The sequence below is a fragment of the Diprion similis genome, chromosome 6 (genome assembly GCF_021155765.1).
Source record: "Diprion similis isolate iyDipSimi1 chromosome 6, iyDipSimi1.1, whole genome shotgun sequence".
Taxonomy (NCBI): domain Eukaryota; kingdom Metazoa; phylum Arthropoda; class Insecta; order Hymenoptera; family Diprionidae; genus Diprion; species Diprion similis.
In genome coordinates, this window is record NC_060110.1 from 10181709 (window position 1) to 10200189 (window position 18481).

The following is an 18481-nucleotide window of genomic DNA, read 5'->3' on the forward strand; positions in this document are numbered from 1 at the left end:
AGTAAAATTAAAAGAACTGTAAAATTAGGGATTAACAAGTGACACGGAAACTGATCGAGTTGAGTTCCATTGAAAGAGTCGATGCTTAATAGTGTTGATTTTTTTTTTTTCGAAATCGCAAATTTGAATGAATATTTATGATTTGCTGATGATAACTTTAAAAAGTGATCATATGATTATTCTTGCGTTGTTACTATATGAAAAACCTGTTATTCGTAGTATTTTTATCGATCAGGGACTCGTTTTAACTCACTGACGAATGAATTCTTTACAAATCACCAAGTCTTGTAGAATTTGTGAAAAATCGACTTTGCGTTCTGAATTTTTTATTTTCACACCCTAGTCGCTTGCGTAAGTCGTAAATCCATTAAACGCGACACGATTCGTTAGCTTTCACGGGACATTTGACACTTCCGGGTCCAATGAAATACCGACAAAGACGACAAGGCTGCGTGCTTTCTAGTCCAAACACGACATCCAACGACTACGGCGAAATTTTCTTTTGTTCTCAGAGACCTCGTGCTCCTTTTCCCTCAGCCCATAAGCCACGTCTCGCACTTTCGTACCACCAAAAATTTTTATTCTCTTGTTTCTTCTTATCGTGAAAAAAATTTCCCGCAATAGAGGTCACGTGTCTCTGTTTCCAATTGCCAAATTCCATTCGGCCATTTACGGTCAGATCAAAATCTCTAGTGAGAAAAAAAGGCACAGAGGCGTGTAATATTTTTATCCAAGGCTGGACACAATGTTGTTCGAACGATTCTTTCCATCGGTTTAACCAAACAGTTTTAGTGCTCATATGCCGTTTACTGCAGAGCGTCTTGTACGGCTACAGGTAATAAAAATGTAACGAGCAATTAGCGATATAAAAACGCTCGGCGAGTGCAACCCGATTTAAAAGGGCGAGTGGAATTCTTCACATGCGAGGTGACGCTGGGTGAGAGAGTAAAATCGGAAAATCACCCGCGGTATGAGTAAAAAAAAGAACCCTCGAGTCGGCTGTTGGTGTTAGAAATTGCTCAACCGATAACCACTGCCATCCCCTTGATTCGCCTCGCTACCCTGGATCCGATGAACTCGGTTTGACCTCGCGCTCGAGCACCTTGGGATGTGCCGAGATTAAAGCGAATACCTCGAGCGCGGTCGCCGGCACCAAATCAGCTAATCCGGCCCAAACACCACCGGTAAACCTCGTATAACACCGCTCGACGATGGTTGGTTAGCATGGCGACAGCCGAATGGTACGTGTCGTGGACGCGTGGCACGGTGGAAACTGAGACACAGAGAGAACGCGGGCAGATATTGCGGCAAGCTTGTAATCCGTATGAGATAAGGAGTGGGTATGAGGAATGGCAAGCGCGAGATCGTAACTCGAGACAAGGGATAAAGGAAGAGAGAGAGAGAGAAAGGAGGGAGAAAAAAGAGGTCATATTTCTGCAGGGGAATGAAAGCGGTGAATTTCGACAGCTATAGCTGCATGGACAAAAAAGTTCCTTCATAAGGACGATACGTAACTGCAGAGCAGCGCCAGCCGTTACGGGAAACCTGCAACAAAAGCCGCTCCTAATATACGGGACAAAAATGACGGAGCAAAGGGGTGGCGGGGTGGCTCGTTTGAGAATGGAGATGGAGATAGAGATGGGGATGGATGGAGGAGGGGGCGGGGAGGGGGGGAGGGGGGGGGGGGGAGGGAGCAGGAAAAATGAGAATTTATACTCGAGACGCGCTGCTGGGACCGCAGCCTTGTCTTTCCTCGAGGTCTGCTCTTGCTGGATGCTCGCGGGGTTACAACGAGAGAGTGAACGACTGAAGGGTCGGCTGGGATTGAGACAGGCGGATATGACGCAGTTTGGATACCAGCTACTTCGGAAATCTCCGCACGGAGATAACGCCGCGAGATCCAGGCAAGCTGCAGGCTTCGCTTATACTGGAGGATCTATGAACGCGGGAAAACCTTGGAGAAAAATAATGAGACGCCATTTCGTATCGTGTTTTTCTTTCTCGATTGCCTTCTCGGGTTATTCTTTATTTGATTCAGTTTTATTTGCATTGAAAATCCCATGTGGCTCGAAACAGCGATCAATATTCAAATTACCTCGATGTTCGTTAAATCTTTATCCCTCTTGTCTTCGTACGGTGAATTATAATTCATCGTGAAAGCTCGCTTTTTCCCCGGCTGCGTTTTGTACACTCAGCTATAAAACCACGTCACAAAACAGTCCTGAACAAACACTGGTACGGAGGAAAAGAACAATTAACATTCACTTATAATTGTACTCAACGAAAATTACCTGCAACTTTTTTTATACTACACGACTTTTCCAGCCTCTCATTACAGTAATATAGCTCAATTTACTACATAGAGGCAGTTGTGTGACCTGACGACGACACACGAATCAACTACTCAGATTGGCTCTTGGTATCTTTTGTGTATCTTTGTGTACTCTAAGTTTGTCATATCAAGAAAAGTAGCAAAATGATGGAAAGAAATTTCCCGCGACAATTTCATCCCTCGTCTTCTTTGTACTCGCTTACTACCGGTTTTCTGTATTGTGTATACACACGAAAAGGGGGGAAATTTTTTAGCGTTATATTTTATCTACCGAAGGAGCAATACAAGTTGAAAACATCGGCATTGTTTTACCGTCGCTTTAAGGTCGATATCGGAATACAGTCGACTCTGATTTCCTCCGTGGACGTAATACGGGCATAAAATCTACCCGGTGGTACGTCGTACGTGCCACAAAGTGCTATCGGTATGAGGGAGGAAAATGTTGAAATGCCGGATATCGAAGAAAGGGATGCAGCTGAAATATACGTTGCAAAATGCATCGGTATATATAATAAATGATCGATACGTCAACGGTGGCCAGTAAAAGCTCTTATATTGAATACGTGAATCGCATCTGAATGCTGCACCTCGCCGACATGAATTGGCTTGCGAACACCAACTGCACATGCGGAAAGAACACTGTGTAAATCATAATTTCGCTCTTACCTTCACAGCATCTGCCAAAGTAAGAAATAGCAAATGTAAGAACATGCTGCTCTGTATCTTATTGACAACGAGATTTACACCCTGAGTATCCGTGGTACGAGATATATGTTTTACTTACCTGCCTACCTTCAGCTATAACCCACCATACATACCCATAAATATCTCGTAAACTTACGAAAGGCACATGTCCTAACTTCTTGGCTTATTGTTAGCTTGCGAAATCGTGCGTATTGGATTTGCGCACGTGTTCGGCATGGATTAGCCATATTCATACCGGAACTGAGGCTGGATCGGATTCACGGTAGATCAAAGGGTCTTATTCACACCACGCCGTACGGATATACCTACACCGAGCGATGATGATTCCTAAATCAATGTGTCGCTACGGCTCGATGTCGTCTCTAAATATGTGCGAAGTCATGCTTCGGGAATGAAGGGTATCGTTTATATTTTTTATACAATCAATTGACTTATTTTCCACCCAGTGCGGCGGAGAGTCCGTCGTTCAATTGCACCAGAAACACAGAGTCTTTGTTAAGACTCTGGAACAAAGAGTTCTTGGCTGCTTCGCGAATTAAGGGTTCCGCAGAGACGCCCGGATTACGTCATTGCTAGTTACTTTAATTAACAGCTTAACACAGACTCGGCAACGTTGCGTAGTATAAGATTATGGGAGTTCGTTATTATGAAATTCACTAATCCTGGTCTGTCGTGATGGTCGTATCCTTATAGTTTTTCATTTTTCGTTTATGGGATATTTTACAAGCCAAATTTAAACCCGTTCGAATCATTTTTTGAAGGAAGCTGAACCGTCGTTTCCGTTGTTATGTCTATATTGACTTATATGATGATTATTGATCGAGTAATATGATTCGAATAAATATGATTATATTGTTGTTCTTATTATTATTATTGTTATTGTGAAATGATGTTAGCCTATTTTGCAGAGACTCAATTACACTCATTAGTCTTCATTTTAAAATAATTTCAAACCTGATGCACCTTATTTCCAGCGATGATGATGTTATGCGAACAGAGGCCAATAGGGTCACCTCATCGGATTAACGTATTTAATGCTCGAGTGAGAACACTGCTCTCTCTCTCTCTCCCTCTCTCTCCCTCCCTGTAAAAATTCTGTGCGTGTATAAAATAACAAAATGAAAATAATATGTAAGACCAACAAGGACAAAGTTCGTGACACGAATATCGTGAATTCCACCCACACTCTCGACGCTAGTCATAAACAATGAGATCATCTGTAAATGAGCTTTTAAGACGTCAAATGGTTGGAACTTGTCGAACCAGGTTATATACCACGAAGTGAAACACCAATTAGGCTGATCGCGTTATGTAAGATCAATATCGTTCGAGTTGACTTTTACATGCCTAAATTGTTTGGCAAAAATATTATACATAGATGCAAGAGGAGCGACAAATTAATCACAACTATTAAACGGCTGTAGTTCGGCAAGTTTATCACATCATTATAGTGCTGGATAATTAAATTCGCAGCCCGTTGCGCGTTGGCTCGTTAAAATGTACCGCGCTCCAATGTGGACGGTCGCCCTTGAATAAAAACTAATTTTAATTTTAACCTCACTCGCTTTTTTTTTTTTCTTTACTCCTAATCAATTTTTCCTGCCGTTCGTTTCGAGGCAGTAAAAGTTCGCTGCGTACAACTAGGCTTGGTCTATAAATGCGTGGTGAATTTTTGGACCTCAAAATGACAAACTAATTAATAAACTTTTCGATTTTATGTTAGACCAAATTTTAAGTGATTTTAAAAAACACTGAGGCTCAGTTCTAATCATCGATGACTGAATTTGTGAATTTTTATAAACTTTAATGCATCTAAAAATTGATTTTCTAAAAAACCAACAAGATTTCTTTAAGTGTACCTTAGGGTAAGAAAAAATAAAAAAATGTCCAATTTTCTTTACGTTTTATTTTAATTGAAAATAAAAAAAATAACATACGAACCTCTAAACATCAATATTAAATATCAATATATTTAGATGAGATATACTATTTGAGATGCTCTATCGAAATTTTAATGCGTGTTTGGAAAAGAAAACCCTTCTTGGCACACCCTATGTACCTATTTCCAAGTAGTTTCTAGCTTTCCAGTTTCATTTGATGATGAATATTTAATCAATCTATAAATATCCTCAATATCTTTTTTGGGGGGGTATAAAAACGGTTGGAACACTGTATCCGAATGGACAAAAAAAATTTATTCTACTAACCCATAAACCTCGTTGTGTTTCTGTTGCAGTTTTATCAACTATTGGAAGCAAGTCGAGTGGCGAACAATACGTTAATGTACAGACAAGTGACAGTTTTTGCACCGACGAACAAGGCCTTCCAAAACTACGTCGAAAACACCGATGATTTGGTCCTCTACCATATGTGTGAGTACCTTATTCTTTTGCTGTGTAAATCCCACTTAAGATCGATAAGCAAAAACTTTTCCTCGACTTTTTCATCTCACTTAAGAACTGCAGTCGCGTTGTTTTCATCCTCTCATAATTTCGACACTGTGCACGCTATCGTGTCGCATAAATCTCGATGAAATATGTCCTTCAATCTGTTCACCGAGACACCGGCTTGCTGTGGTGGCACGAGTAATGCTGAGCTGGGTCACAGCAGTGCTTACACCCTGACATTGTAACATTTAACAGATAATTTGTGGCACGAAAATGCCACACTTCTTAGTCTGATCTTGCCAGGCTAACGATAAGACAAACCACAAAACTGAAAAGCAATGCTGCGATAGTCGAAGAAGTTCGACCCTTCGCTGAAGGTAGTATTGAGGTTATATAAAAAAAATGGCTAGATTGTTTTAGTGACAAAAAGTCGATAGCGAAATCTCAGGAATTTCATAAAACTCATTTTTACGTACACGAAATTCGGAAGCAGTTACTCTCCCATTAAATACGTAGTTATACGTATTGCAAACAAAGTTGCGGAGCTCCGAAACGAGTCTCCTACATTTTTCAAGTGAATCAGAGTAACTTGGAAGTATACCGATCTAATTTCCAAGGGTAAATTTTGTCACTGTTATTTATTTTTTTTTTAATAATCAATTTCATTATTCACAACATATTTGTTGAATTGATACTGTCGAAAAAAATAAATAAATAGAAAAAAACGTACCGATGGGACTAAAACTTCTTTCGGAAAAGCTTACACTAATTTTAAGATTACGCGATAAAAAAATTTCTGCTAAGAAAACTTGGAAATTTTATACCGATTCTACTATTTTTTATACAATTTACAGTGCTTAGGTGTTTGCAAAAAAGGAAAAAAATGAAATCTTCTACAATGAAATCTGCGTGCAACATTTCCTAACGAAATATTCATTCCTGACGGTGAACTTATATCTTATTCCACGCAATCCAGCGTAACGTGTAATCCATTACGTAACATGTTCTTTCCATTATACGTAACATGTTCATCGAAGAGTTCAGACCTTCGTATCGTTTCTATAATAAATTTGTTTCTTAAGTTATTTTTGAAAGAATTCCGGTGAACGCTGACTTCGCACCACTTCAAAATTCTAATCCACCGGGGATTCCGCAACCTTGAACACTCGGGGGTGTATGAAGTCCGGCTAATTTCAATTAGAGAATTGATTAGCGGGTACCCATCAATCCTGAGGCGGGACCCCGTCCTTCCTCACCGGGGGAGAATTTAATTGCTTGCGGTCCTCCTCCGCCTAGATCACCTAGCTGAGCCACCCTCGGCAAATCCCCCGAGTTGAGCGTAGCCACGAGGCAGCCACGAGAGGCGAGTCATCTAATTGTCAGTCATCGATCACCGACACTGATTGAAAACACTTGGACCAAGTGATGGGACGTGCAAGGGAGTGACGAGGACCCCTTACGCGGCTCAAGTTTGCGACGCGTTATAATACCGGGCCAAGTTACGACCCGGAAAAACCGATCGTTCGTAAAATTCAGGGATAACAAGGCAACGGATCCACGCAGCATCTCGGAGGAGTCGCGACAAGCGTGCGGCATTTTTTTTTTTTTTTTAACTGAGCGTGGAATTTTCTTTCTCAACCGAAACTTTATCCCTGAAACTCACTCTTCCTAAAGGTTTACGTGATTTCGACGGTTCGGACTAACTTTGTTCTAATGGGCTCTCTCCTGGTTTTTTTTCTTCTTTCTTTCTATCAATCCGTCAATTTTCCGACAGTCTTCTTGATTACTTGAATTCACGTTCACAGTTACCCGATCAAATATCAGCCAGTTTTCGGATAACATCGTTCAGATAACCCGAATATACAGAGATATCGCGGAAACTGTTATTACAGAATGATAATGTAGATTTTTTCGTCAAGCAGTATAAAACATCGTCTGTTCACTAAACTTTGAAAAATATTTAACGAAAAACGTTTCGTTATTTTGCACATAATTCGGCCAAAAATGAAAGGCAAGAAATTTCACATACTTGAGCGGAAATGGCACGTTATTTTCGATCTATAAACATCAACTATGAATTTTTGAAAACCTCCAGAGTTTACAGCACCTGATAAAAAAAAAAAAAAATAAGTTGATATCTGCGCCCGGAATGTGCTTCATCAGTTCCCATAATATTCCAGCCCCCTTCAGCAGTCTTTCATCAATGTGTTATCTGACAATATTATTTCTTTTTTCGTGAAACGTCGTTCGACTAAAACAAGCACGTAAATCAAGACGTTTTTTATGTAGGAGTATCAATTGAAACTGTGCCGAGGGATGAGGATTGAGAAGATTTCTCATTCAGTGCATAATACGATTATACTAATTCGTGTGGGAGGGTAACGACGCGGGACGTTTATTCCCCACGCACAAAGATCTTGAAAATTTGACGTGGCCCATTCGCTCGTTCCTCAATTTATCCGTTTTATCCGCAGGCCTGCCCCCATTATTATCAACCATGGCTTGAAGAAGCGCTTCAAGGGGGATCGCGAGAAGGGAGTCAAGGGAAAGCGTTCATTAGATCTCCTTCATATTTAATCTAAGTTGAATGGCAAGCCCGCGAGGGGGGTCGAGACGAGGCGAAGCAGAGCCAGGTCAGGTCGAAATTCCGCCAAGGAGGGTGGAGGCTGGCTCGTTTCCCACCAGGGTTTGTGACCAAGGGCCTTTTTTATACCCACAGCTATCGGAAGCCTTATTTATATGGTATTTCTAGGGTCAAGGTAATCAGGAGTTGTTACACCACGTCCGGATAATGATCGTTTAACCTTTACTTACCGGATATCCGAATAACGCTGACTCAGTAATCCTGAAAGCCGATGAGACGTCGACTCGGCTGAGTGTGAAGAAAATTTCGAGCAATATCCTGTCCTACGAGGGAATGGAAATTGACAATTTTGCCACCACATTACAACTGGATATATTTACAGCAGCAGGCAAAAATTAATCTCATATTTCGAGAGATCGCACTTATTTACACCGGAAAGACTGTAACGGGTGCCAATTTTTTTTTCTCTCTCTCTCTCTCTCTCCTTCGCTGACTGCATTAAGTGCTAGAAATTTCATGGAAAATGTCAAATTGAAGTTCTGTTTCGCCCGATCGCTTACCTATAATAATATCGATGGAATTGTTCGTATCGGTTAACCGTCCAAAATGATTGAACGGCGATCGGTTTAGGGTTGAATCGGCGAAAATTAATTTGTATAAAAATCAACTGTGCGGTTAACTTTCAACGATTTTGGACGTTTGCCCGGTCTTGGCCGTTAAAAATTGCCAGTTTAGTCCATTAGCTAATCAAGCAGGTTAACGGTTTTGGCAGTTTGAGCCAGTCAAATTGTCTCGCAGCCCTGGTCCATATGGCGCAAATTGCGTCTTTATTAAATTCTAGTTTTACTCGGAGATAAATATAGAAGTTTTAATTCGACGCCAACGTCATGCCCTTCAGCGTTTTAATGTGCTTCAACGCGACCTGTGTTGTTTGGTGGCTTCTTTCTTTCTCCCCGAGCTCGTCTTCCAGGGTTTATTTTCGTGGCCTCTACCCCCCCGGCAAACTTTGTTTCTATAGAATCGAGCACAGGTGTGTACAGTTATGAGGACTTGCACGTAATACTATACGAGGTTATTCACAGGGTGTCCTTTTCCAAACAATTCGTTTACACTCAATTTCTGTACGTTCAATGAAGACGGGAAGAATTTTTGGACTCGAATGTCAAAGGAAGAGACGGTGTCTTGAAAATTTCAAACATTTGAAACACACTGTATATTTTAGCTGTAGAAGTCGAAGTCGAATCGAAAAGCCCCATTCTTTCGAAATGGAATGAAGTAAAACGTAGCTTACTATCCACTGGACTGATTCAAGCGAAGCACTCTAAGAGCACGTATACAGGTACGGTAGATGACTCGGCCACGCGGCTCTTTGTGTGGAACTTAAGACTTTGAGGTTGGCAGCCCCGTCTGGTTACATTGTATCGCAAAGATGAAGGGAACGCTTCGTGAGTTCTACCGTTACCAGGGTGGGCTTTATTTGCATTGTTACCAGTCTCAAGATTCAAATGCAAAGCTTGAAAGTCAAGTTTCGAAGAATGTGAGTGGAATATCATGCACCGCAAGTATACTCAGGGAACTTGAAATAACGAACTTGCCTGCCGGCAGAAACTTGACTGCATGGATCATGAATCTGCAATTTCTCGAGCACAAAATCATCGTCGAAATGTATTTTATCTTCGAATAGCGGATTTCTTGCTCAAAACCAATTTTGGGCCATCATGTGGGTTGGGAATTCAAGGGCTTGTCACACTCCTGCGAGTATGAGTGGCTGGATCACCAGCAAAGACCCACCTCAGGACCCGGTTTACGTGTTTCCTTTAGGTGGCCAGACGCCCCCGTCTTAAAGCGCAAGGGTGGGTACACGCGATATTCTCATTGGGATTTCGATTCGGTGTGTCAAGAAAAACTAAATCGCAGCCACCCGATTCTTTGAAGCGATTCAAACGGTTCGTGACCCGCGTTGTAAGGACTTAAAGATACTTATCTGATCGAGCTTGCCTCAAGGTCGAAGGATTTTGCGTGTCAGTTCGCGGTTGCAAGGGAATGAATGATCAAAGGACGATGGAACTTCCCACGAGTGTTACGAGAGGTTGCGCAATGGGAAAAGTCAATTTCTGTAAAGAAACATTTGACGCACTGTTGACTCAAAATAAAGAGATCCCAAGTGTTTCGGCGTTTTACGTCAGCGGGAATTTATTGATGTGATAAATAAATATTAAAAACTTTTTTGACACGTTTTACTTTTCTCAATACGATAACTTTGATCTGAAGCGTTTCCAGGCAATGCCAATTGATTTCAGTCATAAGTTGATCTCTCAATTGACTTTGCAGTAGTTACACTTTTCATCTGAGAATTTTTCCATCGTCAAAGTAAAACAGAGCTTCAGCTGAAATGCAATTGAATCCGAGTTTTCTCGTCGCTCGTTTTTCTCTCGTAGCGATTATAATGTTTTTCTCATCAAGCTGGAAGCCAGATTTCCTCAATCTCTGTCTCGACGATTTTGTATATCATGGAAAGTTTTGCAATTAGTCCAGAAAGTTTCATAATTTCGTGTTGTTTTGCGGCCTAAAGTGTTGCGCTGCATCTCCCTCAATTCATCATTTTCTCTTTCCCGGTGCAGCTGGTTACCGCGAAATAAACGAATCGTAAGAAGACCTTCGCTTCTCATCGTTCCTTGTCAAATCATGCGCTGAGTTCAATTCTCCGAGGAATCACTCGATCTGGTCCATCAAACTGCAGCAATACCCTCATACCTAATTGGCTGATTGTGTTAAAAAATAAGCGAAACTGTAACTATAAGCCACCGTTTTCGCATTCCAAGAACAACGAATGCAAAAAGCAACGACAATTATTGCAGTCTGCACTTTGCAACGGCTTGCAGTCAATCCTTATCCCCGGGGCTCTTCCTGATCCTCACAAATTTCGTGGATACAAGTTCCTCGCGCGAGTTCCACAGTCGCACGCCAGTTAGCCATGTGATTTTGGCGGATTGAGAAAGGACAACAAACCTCGGAAGTCTTGGGTGTTGCTTGTCTAAGCCGAAATTACATTAGCTATTATGCAAACAGCGGCCAGTTATCTTTGGCAACTAACCTGCACTTCCGGTGCAGTGTGCAGCAAGTGCAACACCTGCATTTCCCGAGTGGCTTTGGGATCGATGTCTGCAGTTTATGACGCCTGTCGTTGCAAATTGGCTGATGCGACGAAACCGTTGAAAGCGGAGGCTGTTCCTCGCTCTTGAAGGACTTGGTGGTGCGTGTCACACTTAACCCGTGTCTCTTTATGGTGGTGCACAAGTGCTTGCTAGGGTGCGTTTATAGACGGATTCGGAAGCCCCCGTTTCGTGATATGCCACATACTGAAAGCGACTGGATGAGCAGTGAGGACAACGCGGAGCGGAAATGCACGTTCGAGAAAACAAAAGTACTTGGATAGACGAAGAGCACCGTTTCAGGTGGGATCAGGGTTTCGATGGTGTTGCGTTACGTTATAAATTCATTCCAGATTGAATCGATTATTCTACCTATATAATGCATCAAAAGTTACTTTCGTGAATATTTGTGATATAAAATATATTTCTCACAGCGTTTTTGACTCTGTATTACCTTGGTGTAAAAAAATTAAGACTCGAAAGCTTATTGCAGCGTGAATTTTTCCACGCCGTAATCCTGTTCCCAAATGTCCAAAATTCACGAAAAGTGATCCGATCTGGAAAAACACTTGTAGAGCTGAAATCCAGACGAATGTGAAACCTGCGAGCAATGCTGGTTGAATTCGGTTTCCGATTTCATGGTTACGCGCAGCCAACCCACCTGACATTCTGGGTGAAGTATTAAAACGAATACCGGTTCGTACGGCGCAGTTTCACCCTCGGCTCAGCGTAATTTCGTTCCTTCTTCTCGTCTCTCTTCCCCTGCAACGTAGCCTAGAGCCTCACCTTTTCCCCCGAGGGCTGGACTTGATGTGAAAATAAAATATGACTACCTCCGGTCTGGATTTACTGGCGGTTACGACAAAATAAAACGATCTCGTCTTATTATCATTAATATTCCAACATTCCGGAGAGCATGATTTTTCTTTCTTATTACTCAGTCAGTTTTTACATTTCAATTCCCTTTTCATTTTCAATTATTACGGTCATTACATTCTACTGAATACAGATGCTCGTTCACGCGTCACTTCTAGAATTTTCACTGTGGAATAAAAGCTCGGTTCTAAATATTCGCGGAAATCGTGTATTAGTTTTTTGAATATGATAAATAACCGTATCAAAAATCTTGAAAAAACGCTAGTTTGAAATGATTTTTTGCCCATGCATAAAAATATTCAATTCGATTTATAAATAATTGTGTGAAAAGTGCTAATTTTTCCGACACACTTCTATTTGTTTTCGACAAATTAAAACCAAGCCCGAATTTTCCCCTGAAGTTTAAAATGGCTCTGTCACTTTGCATCTTTTGATCGTCACAGAGCGTGTCAAGCATAAATTTTGCCGTTGGTAAAACAGAGCGATCATGTATTTCGAAGAGGACGTATAACGAAAAATATGAAGGACGAAGAGTATTCTCTGCACGAGGAAAATGAATTCTTTTTCACAATCCGTTTAACCCCCAGACAGCTATCGCTGACGTCATCGTGCCCCTGCCCCAGTTATTTTCTGCTTCAACTTATTCAACCCTGGTATGAAGTTGGGTTTAAAAAATTGAAAGCTTTTCGTTCCGATGTTTAAAACCGCGGAATCTTGACTTCGCAACATTCCGAATACGTGTGTAATAAGCAAGCTGGCGGCAGTAATTTGTAACCGGGCAAGAGATGCAATAAAAAAAATAAAAAAACAAACTGCCGTCTGGAATAGTTTCATCCCCTTGCTGACCGCAGCCAGTGCCAAGTTTAGGATTCGCTCGACAGGGATGCAGGGTTGTGGAACGAGACGCAGCGGCTGACAAATGGTTTCGCCATCTTTTTATCCACGCCTCGTTGTCGTCGGTACCTATTGCTTTTCTTTCGGAGTATATTTTCGCGCTTTCGTACCAGCCACGTGTCGTGCCACAGCACATGAATAAAGCATACAACGTAACTATGGAAGACCCGACTTCTCTGCTGAGAAATATATCTACGTACTCGCATCGTTCCAGCTTGCGTGAGGATAGCAGAAAAGTTATAACTTTTACTTCTCGCGTTTTGCACACCGCGTGTGCAGCTTGCAGCACTTTGCAGTCACGCTGCACTTCAATTATTATTATTCATAGTGAAGTTCACTCAAATATTTTGCGAAAACAATTCCTGCGTAGACACAATATGACCAATTCAATCGAACCACTCACATATACGACGAGTATTTGAGGTCATTTTCTTGCAAGAAACTAAACGCGAACGGATTTCTCCAGGCAAGTAGGTACGAGCTGCAGGTTGTCGACTTACTGAATTCATCTTGTCGGACGGAAACGAAGTGGTGAGGAGAAGGTAGGGGATGTTTGAAATCGGAAGCAAACGTGCTGGTTTCTATTTATCGACATTATCGAAGCGGCTTGCTGGTACGTCACCAGAGAGATTTATTGGCCAATCTCACCGGGCATACATACTCTGATGTAGCTGAGCTTTCGCTCGAGAATTTCTAGTGACACTAGATACAAGCTTGCGCTGCACCTTCTCCTACTACCTATGTAATATATATTATCATATATACCGTGTCTGAGAATTTCGCTAAAAATCTTTTCGCACCACCAATTCTTCCGATCGAGATACGGCCCAAGGACTCTGTTTAAAAGCTCGCCTGTATTTTTACCCACCGATGCCAGTTTTTCTTCAGAGAAACATGATTGTATTTCAATTCATTTTTACAACAGCAAAAAGCGATAATTGGAAAGCGAAATTGTTACTTCTCACGGTCCGGTAAATAATTATAACACGGAACGAAGTGACACTCGGTGACCACTCCTGCCAATTTAATTCCACCCTAAGCTGCTAACCGAGTTGGCACCAAATCCGCACCCTTGTCAGAATCCGTGAGGCAGCCCAATTCATCGTTAGAATCAAACAAGTCAAGGACCACGGTGGTGTAAAGAAGGGTCCTCGTCAAAATTAAATATATATATTGTCACGACGTGAATGGGTTTTTATCGGTATGCGTTATATTATACGTAGGTATACATATACTCGGACGTGTCGTACAATAAACAGGCACGATGTGAGATGAGGGTACTTTATACACTTCCGGGTAATTGGTAACATTCACTTACAGAAGTAATTATTTCAGCACTTTTTACGCTCTCTGGTGTATTACATCGGTCATGAAATTTTCGGATTGCTTCCTGGTCCTTTTCGTCCACCGTTATTCGGCTGAACTTGGCCAGTCCTTCTCGGCAAACCATTTCCTTTATTTTACCACAAAGTGCGAGATGTTCTAAACGAGATTTCGCAGAAAAGTTGATCACTTTTATTGAAAAGCTTATCGCAACGCTTCTGAAAAGTGCGAGGGATTCGTCTGAGGAGGGCTGAAAACAGCAGCAGCGCAATTCCACGAACTGAAAACTCTGGGCGTACGTCATTCATCGCAAGAATAATGTGAAAACTTGTGCGCTTTCTTTATTATGCCGGTGAAGCTCTGTGCCAATTAGAATATTTAATTTTCATACGGTTGTTGTTTGCTCGGAGGACGGTATAGAAAACGAACGAGACGCCGGGTTTCCTATGCAATTTTACATATATATGTATATATATATATATATATTCGTGCTCGCGTAAAAAGCTCACGTATCCTTGAAGCTGATATTTCCCGAAGGACTCCGCTTCTTCTTTATAATTTTCTTCGAAGCTAAATCTCGTTCTCTGGTTCTTTCGCGACAAAATGTCACCTCGCTAGTTGACTGCAGTGCGTTTTCCGTATATTATAACCGTCGCATGTACTGCATAACGGGATGTGTTCGAGAAAATCTTCCTCCCCTTTAACTCGTTCCTTGCCCCTCGAGGCCGATCCGCCACTTTTGCATGTTTCTGAAGAATCCTTTACTCCTGGCAGGAGTCTTTAACGCCTGTCTGCATTCACTCGCCGGGACGTCTGCTCGTTTTAAACTTGCAGGATACGCGCGCTGCATCTCTTCCCGTGCGAGAAAGGATAAACCGTACATGTATTCGAATTTCTCGCGTTATTTCCGTGGCCTAGAAAACGGGAAAAGCTGACGTTTTATTACAGCTATTGTTACTTCTTATTATTATCTTTTTACTTCTCTTTTTCACTGAAGGAAAGCTGCGGTTTCAAAGAGCAAGGAATATTAACTTTCGACACAGAACATCTATTTCACGGTCCGTGATTATGCAATGTTTCGTCTGATTAAAATGAGAATTGGCAACGTCTTTTGAAAACCAGTAAACCCGATGTTTGCACGCCTGCGCCAACGGCGACTGAAGGAAACAGTGCCGAAGGGACAAGAAATCAAGAAATAGCGGTATATGACTTACTTTTCACGTTTCCCGAATACGGTCCGCAGTACAGTAATTACAATTTTCTCATCCGAAATCCTACATATGTATTACATAAGTATATATAACAGAACCTGCGAAACACTTTGGGAAATGAAAATTGCTTGTATAAGGAGTATAAATAATTTGTGTGATGGACGTCAGGGGCTAATTAGGGTGCTTGTATTAACTATGTATATACATATATACGCGCGTAACGTGGGGAAGTGAACTGTATTACACACACACATAGAAATATATATGTATACATATATATGCGTTAAAGAATAATACACCGAACAGGCGAACTACGATAAGAAAGAATGAGATTCAGAGGCTGGAGGAAAAGAAGAAGAAAATTGAGAGAAAGTACTCGCGGCAAAATGTAAATTTCAAGATACTCCGAAGCACGCTGAAGCCCTCCCATGGCTGGATATTCGGATGTCTTAATAATCGAGGGTCATTTTGTCTCCCTCGTCTCCCCGCTGGTTCTAACCGGAGGAGTCCGGGCCCATTTTGACCCATCGGGCAGCCATCAACGGGAGAGTGTGGCAGCGTATCAGGCCGGTTGACAAATGTCCAGGAGAATTGAATGCGGACTCCCTTGGGAGCGAGACGCGGAGTCCTTCGTATCACTGGCGGATCTTCGGGAACCTCATCCTGGCTAACGTTGACAAGATCCAATGGGGATAGAAACGGGCATTGAGTTAGGCTCGGGTTTGGCTGGGTTGCGCTCTAGAACGGAGTGCTTGATTCTATATGTATGCGCATATGTATATAAACCGCGTTGGTCGGTGGCAAATGGCGAACGCGAAGTGGTGGGCAACCTTCTCTCTGCAGGTGCCACGCCTATACGACGTCTGGCATAAATTGATTGTTGGCGTTCGCATGGATTGGCAAACGATTCAGGCATCCCGAGGTATCTACACCTGCATAACGTACCCACGATGTCTCTGATATTCCACCGATATACTTGCCGGGAGGAGATGAGTCGATCTATTTTCACTCCAGAGACAGCTTCCAAGCAGCTGCATAAGTGAACATTTCTTTATACTGGCAAAATATATGTATACGTGTATAGGTATATACATATAATATCCCCTGAATTGAATCACCTCATATCTACAAGGAACATTAGCTTGGCATCCCCCTTCGAATTCGGTCTAACTCATGTATGTTGTAGAACATTGCGGAAAAGCGGTTTAAAGGGTTGAAACCACGCCCCGATATGGACATTCGATGGGGTGGTTTCTCAATTCCTGGTGTTCCTTGTCTCAACAAAATTGTCAAACGAAAAGAAAAGAAATCATTTCTGCGCAGCACCGTGTTTGTATTACCGGAGTCAATGATTTGCACTGAGCTCACCGCAAACCGATAATCACCATGTTCGAATCAGCCGCGGGCAATACTAACGAATATTGATGCTGATCAACTGGCTTTGCAACGAGACATCGAGGCGTAATTGAGGAACAATCTCACGCCCTTCGGGAGGCGCGCGGGTGAATGTGTCCGGGTGTGGCACGTAGGTTAGGCCCTTGGGCACTGAGGAGCTGTGATTCTGTCGCAGGGTTAGTTAACCCTCGCTTTGAACCTCTCGGGGGCAAGTTGCTGAAGGTGAAATCCCGGCTGTGGCTGCTCGGTTAAGACCTGCTTTAGTCTACTCCTGGGCAACTCAGCGATAGGATCTGCCGCGCGAGGCTGAACCGTAAGTCCTCTGAGCCCTGGGCTAAATCCACGATGCACTTCGTGAGCTCCCAACAACACATCTAGCCTACACTGACCAGGGATGAATGAAGATGAATTGCTCGTAGTACGGAAGACGCACTGCACTACGTACTGCACTTGATTCAGCAAGGAAGCGGTCTTGGGCTTCGGTTTCTAAGCTCGCACGCTCTTGCAGCTTACCTACTTCAGTGGTCTGTCATGGAGTCGCAAGGAATGCAAAGGATCCTTCATGCCAGAAGTGGATTTAGCGATGGATTTGATTTAAACATCAAAAATCATTGGTTAAGTAATTTAGATGTGGGCAGTACTTAGGTCAGCATGTATGGGTTCATTTTTTAGCAAAAGTATTTGGTAATCACAAGGTTGAAGGTATGACTTTAGCTCAATTTAACTTTACAATGAAAAACTAGTTTTGCCGAAAATTGAACATATGCACTCTGACGTATCTATGTACTGCTTACAAATTCAACGGTTTAGCCTATCTCAAGAGCGCTCAAGAGAAACTCATCCGATACATTTCCACGTGCATGTATGACTGAAGGAAATATCGAGGATCAGAAAATGCAAGCAGGGAGGGAAACTTTCTGTCCTGCAATGGAGATGAAAATTGCTTCAATCTGTTGGAAAGCTTCTCCCGCTGGTGTACAGCAACGCCGAATCTGAGACAATCACTTGGTTCGTCAGTCAACGTCAGTACAGGATCTAGCCGATGCGATATGTAAAGCGTGCCGGAGATCCTTGCAGCATCAATTCTCATGCTCCTCGTCGAATGGGAATTTGTGAGAGATATGCGACGCGAGGGAGGTCGGATCAGTCATCAATACTCGGCAATTCATTCTCCACTCCTATATCTTCTTCCTTCCATCACCCGTTTTCTCAACGGAGGTCCGGGAGGCGCGCTCCACTCGTGCAACCTGGGAATAATTCAAACCCTGAGATGCATATTGATGATGCGCGTTGTAAATCTGCATAGGTTTCCCCTACGACGCTGGAATGCTAACCCAGTTCTTTTGTTGTTCCTACAGCTATCCTCTCGTCCGCATTATTCAGCCGTTCGCCTATCCATTCCGTATCCATAACGTCGGTCATGTTCAACGCTTGCGGCTTTTGCTCTCCGCCACATGCATAGATACGATCGAAACTTTCTCGGGATACGCGTCGCGGGACTGTCACTTTCGCTTCACCTATGATCTACTCGATCCTTCTAAATGTCGTTTTTTCCATTTTAGTAATTGTTAAGATTCTGAAGTAATGATCAACGTTCGGATCAAATGCGTTTAAACGTTCGC

At 42.4% G+C, this 18481-nt stretch overlaps 1 protein-coding gene across 6 annotated transcripts in view; it reads left to right on the forward strand.

Annotated features, from left to right (window-relative positions):
- Nucleotides 1–18481, forward strand: part of LOC124406456 (fasciclin-1) — a 213020-nt gene that overhangs the window by 122280 nt on the left and 72259 nt on the right. For all 6 annotated transcript variants that reach the window (XM_046881869.1, XM_046881871.1, XM_046881870.1 and 3 more), the window contains exon 2: nt 5274–5409. In XM_046881869.1, coding sequence (XP_046737825.1) covers nt 5274–5409 — 136 coding nt within the window. The remainder of the gene's footprint in view (nt 1–5273; nt 5410–18481) is intronic.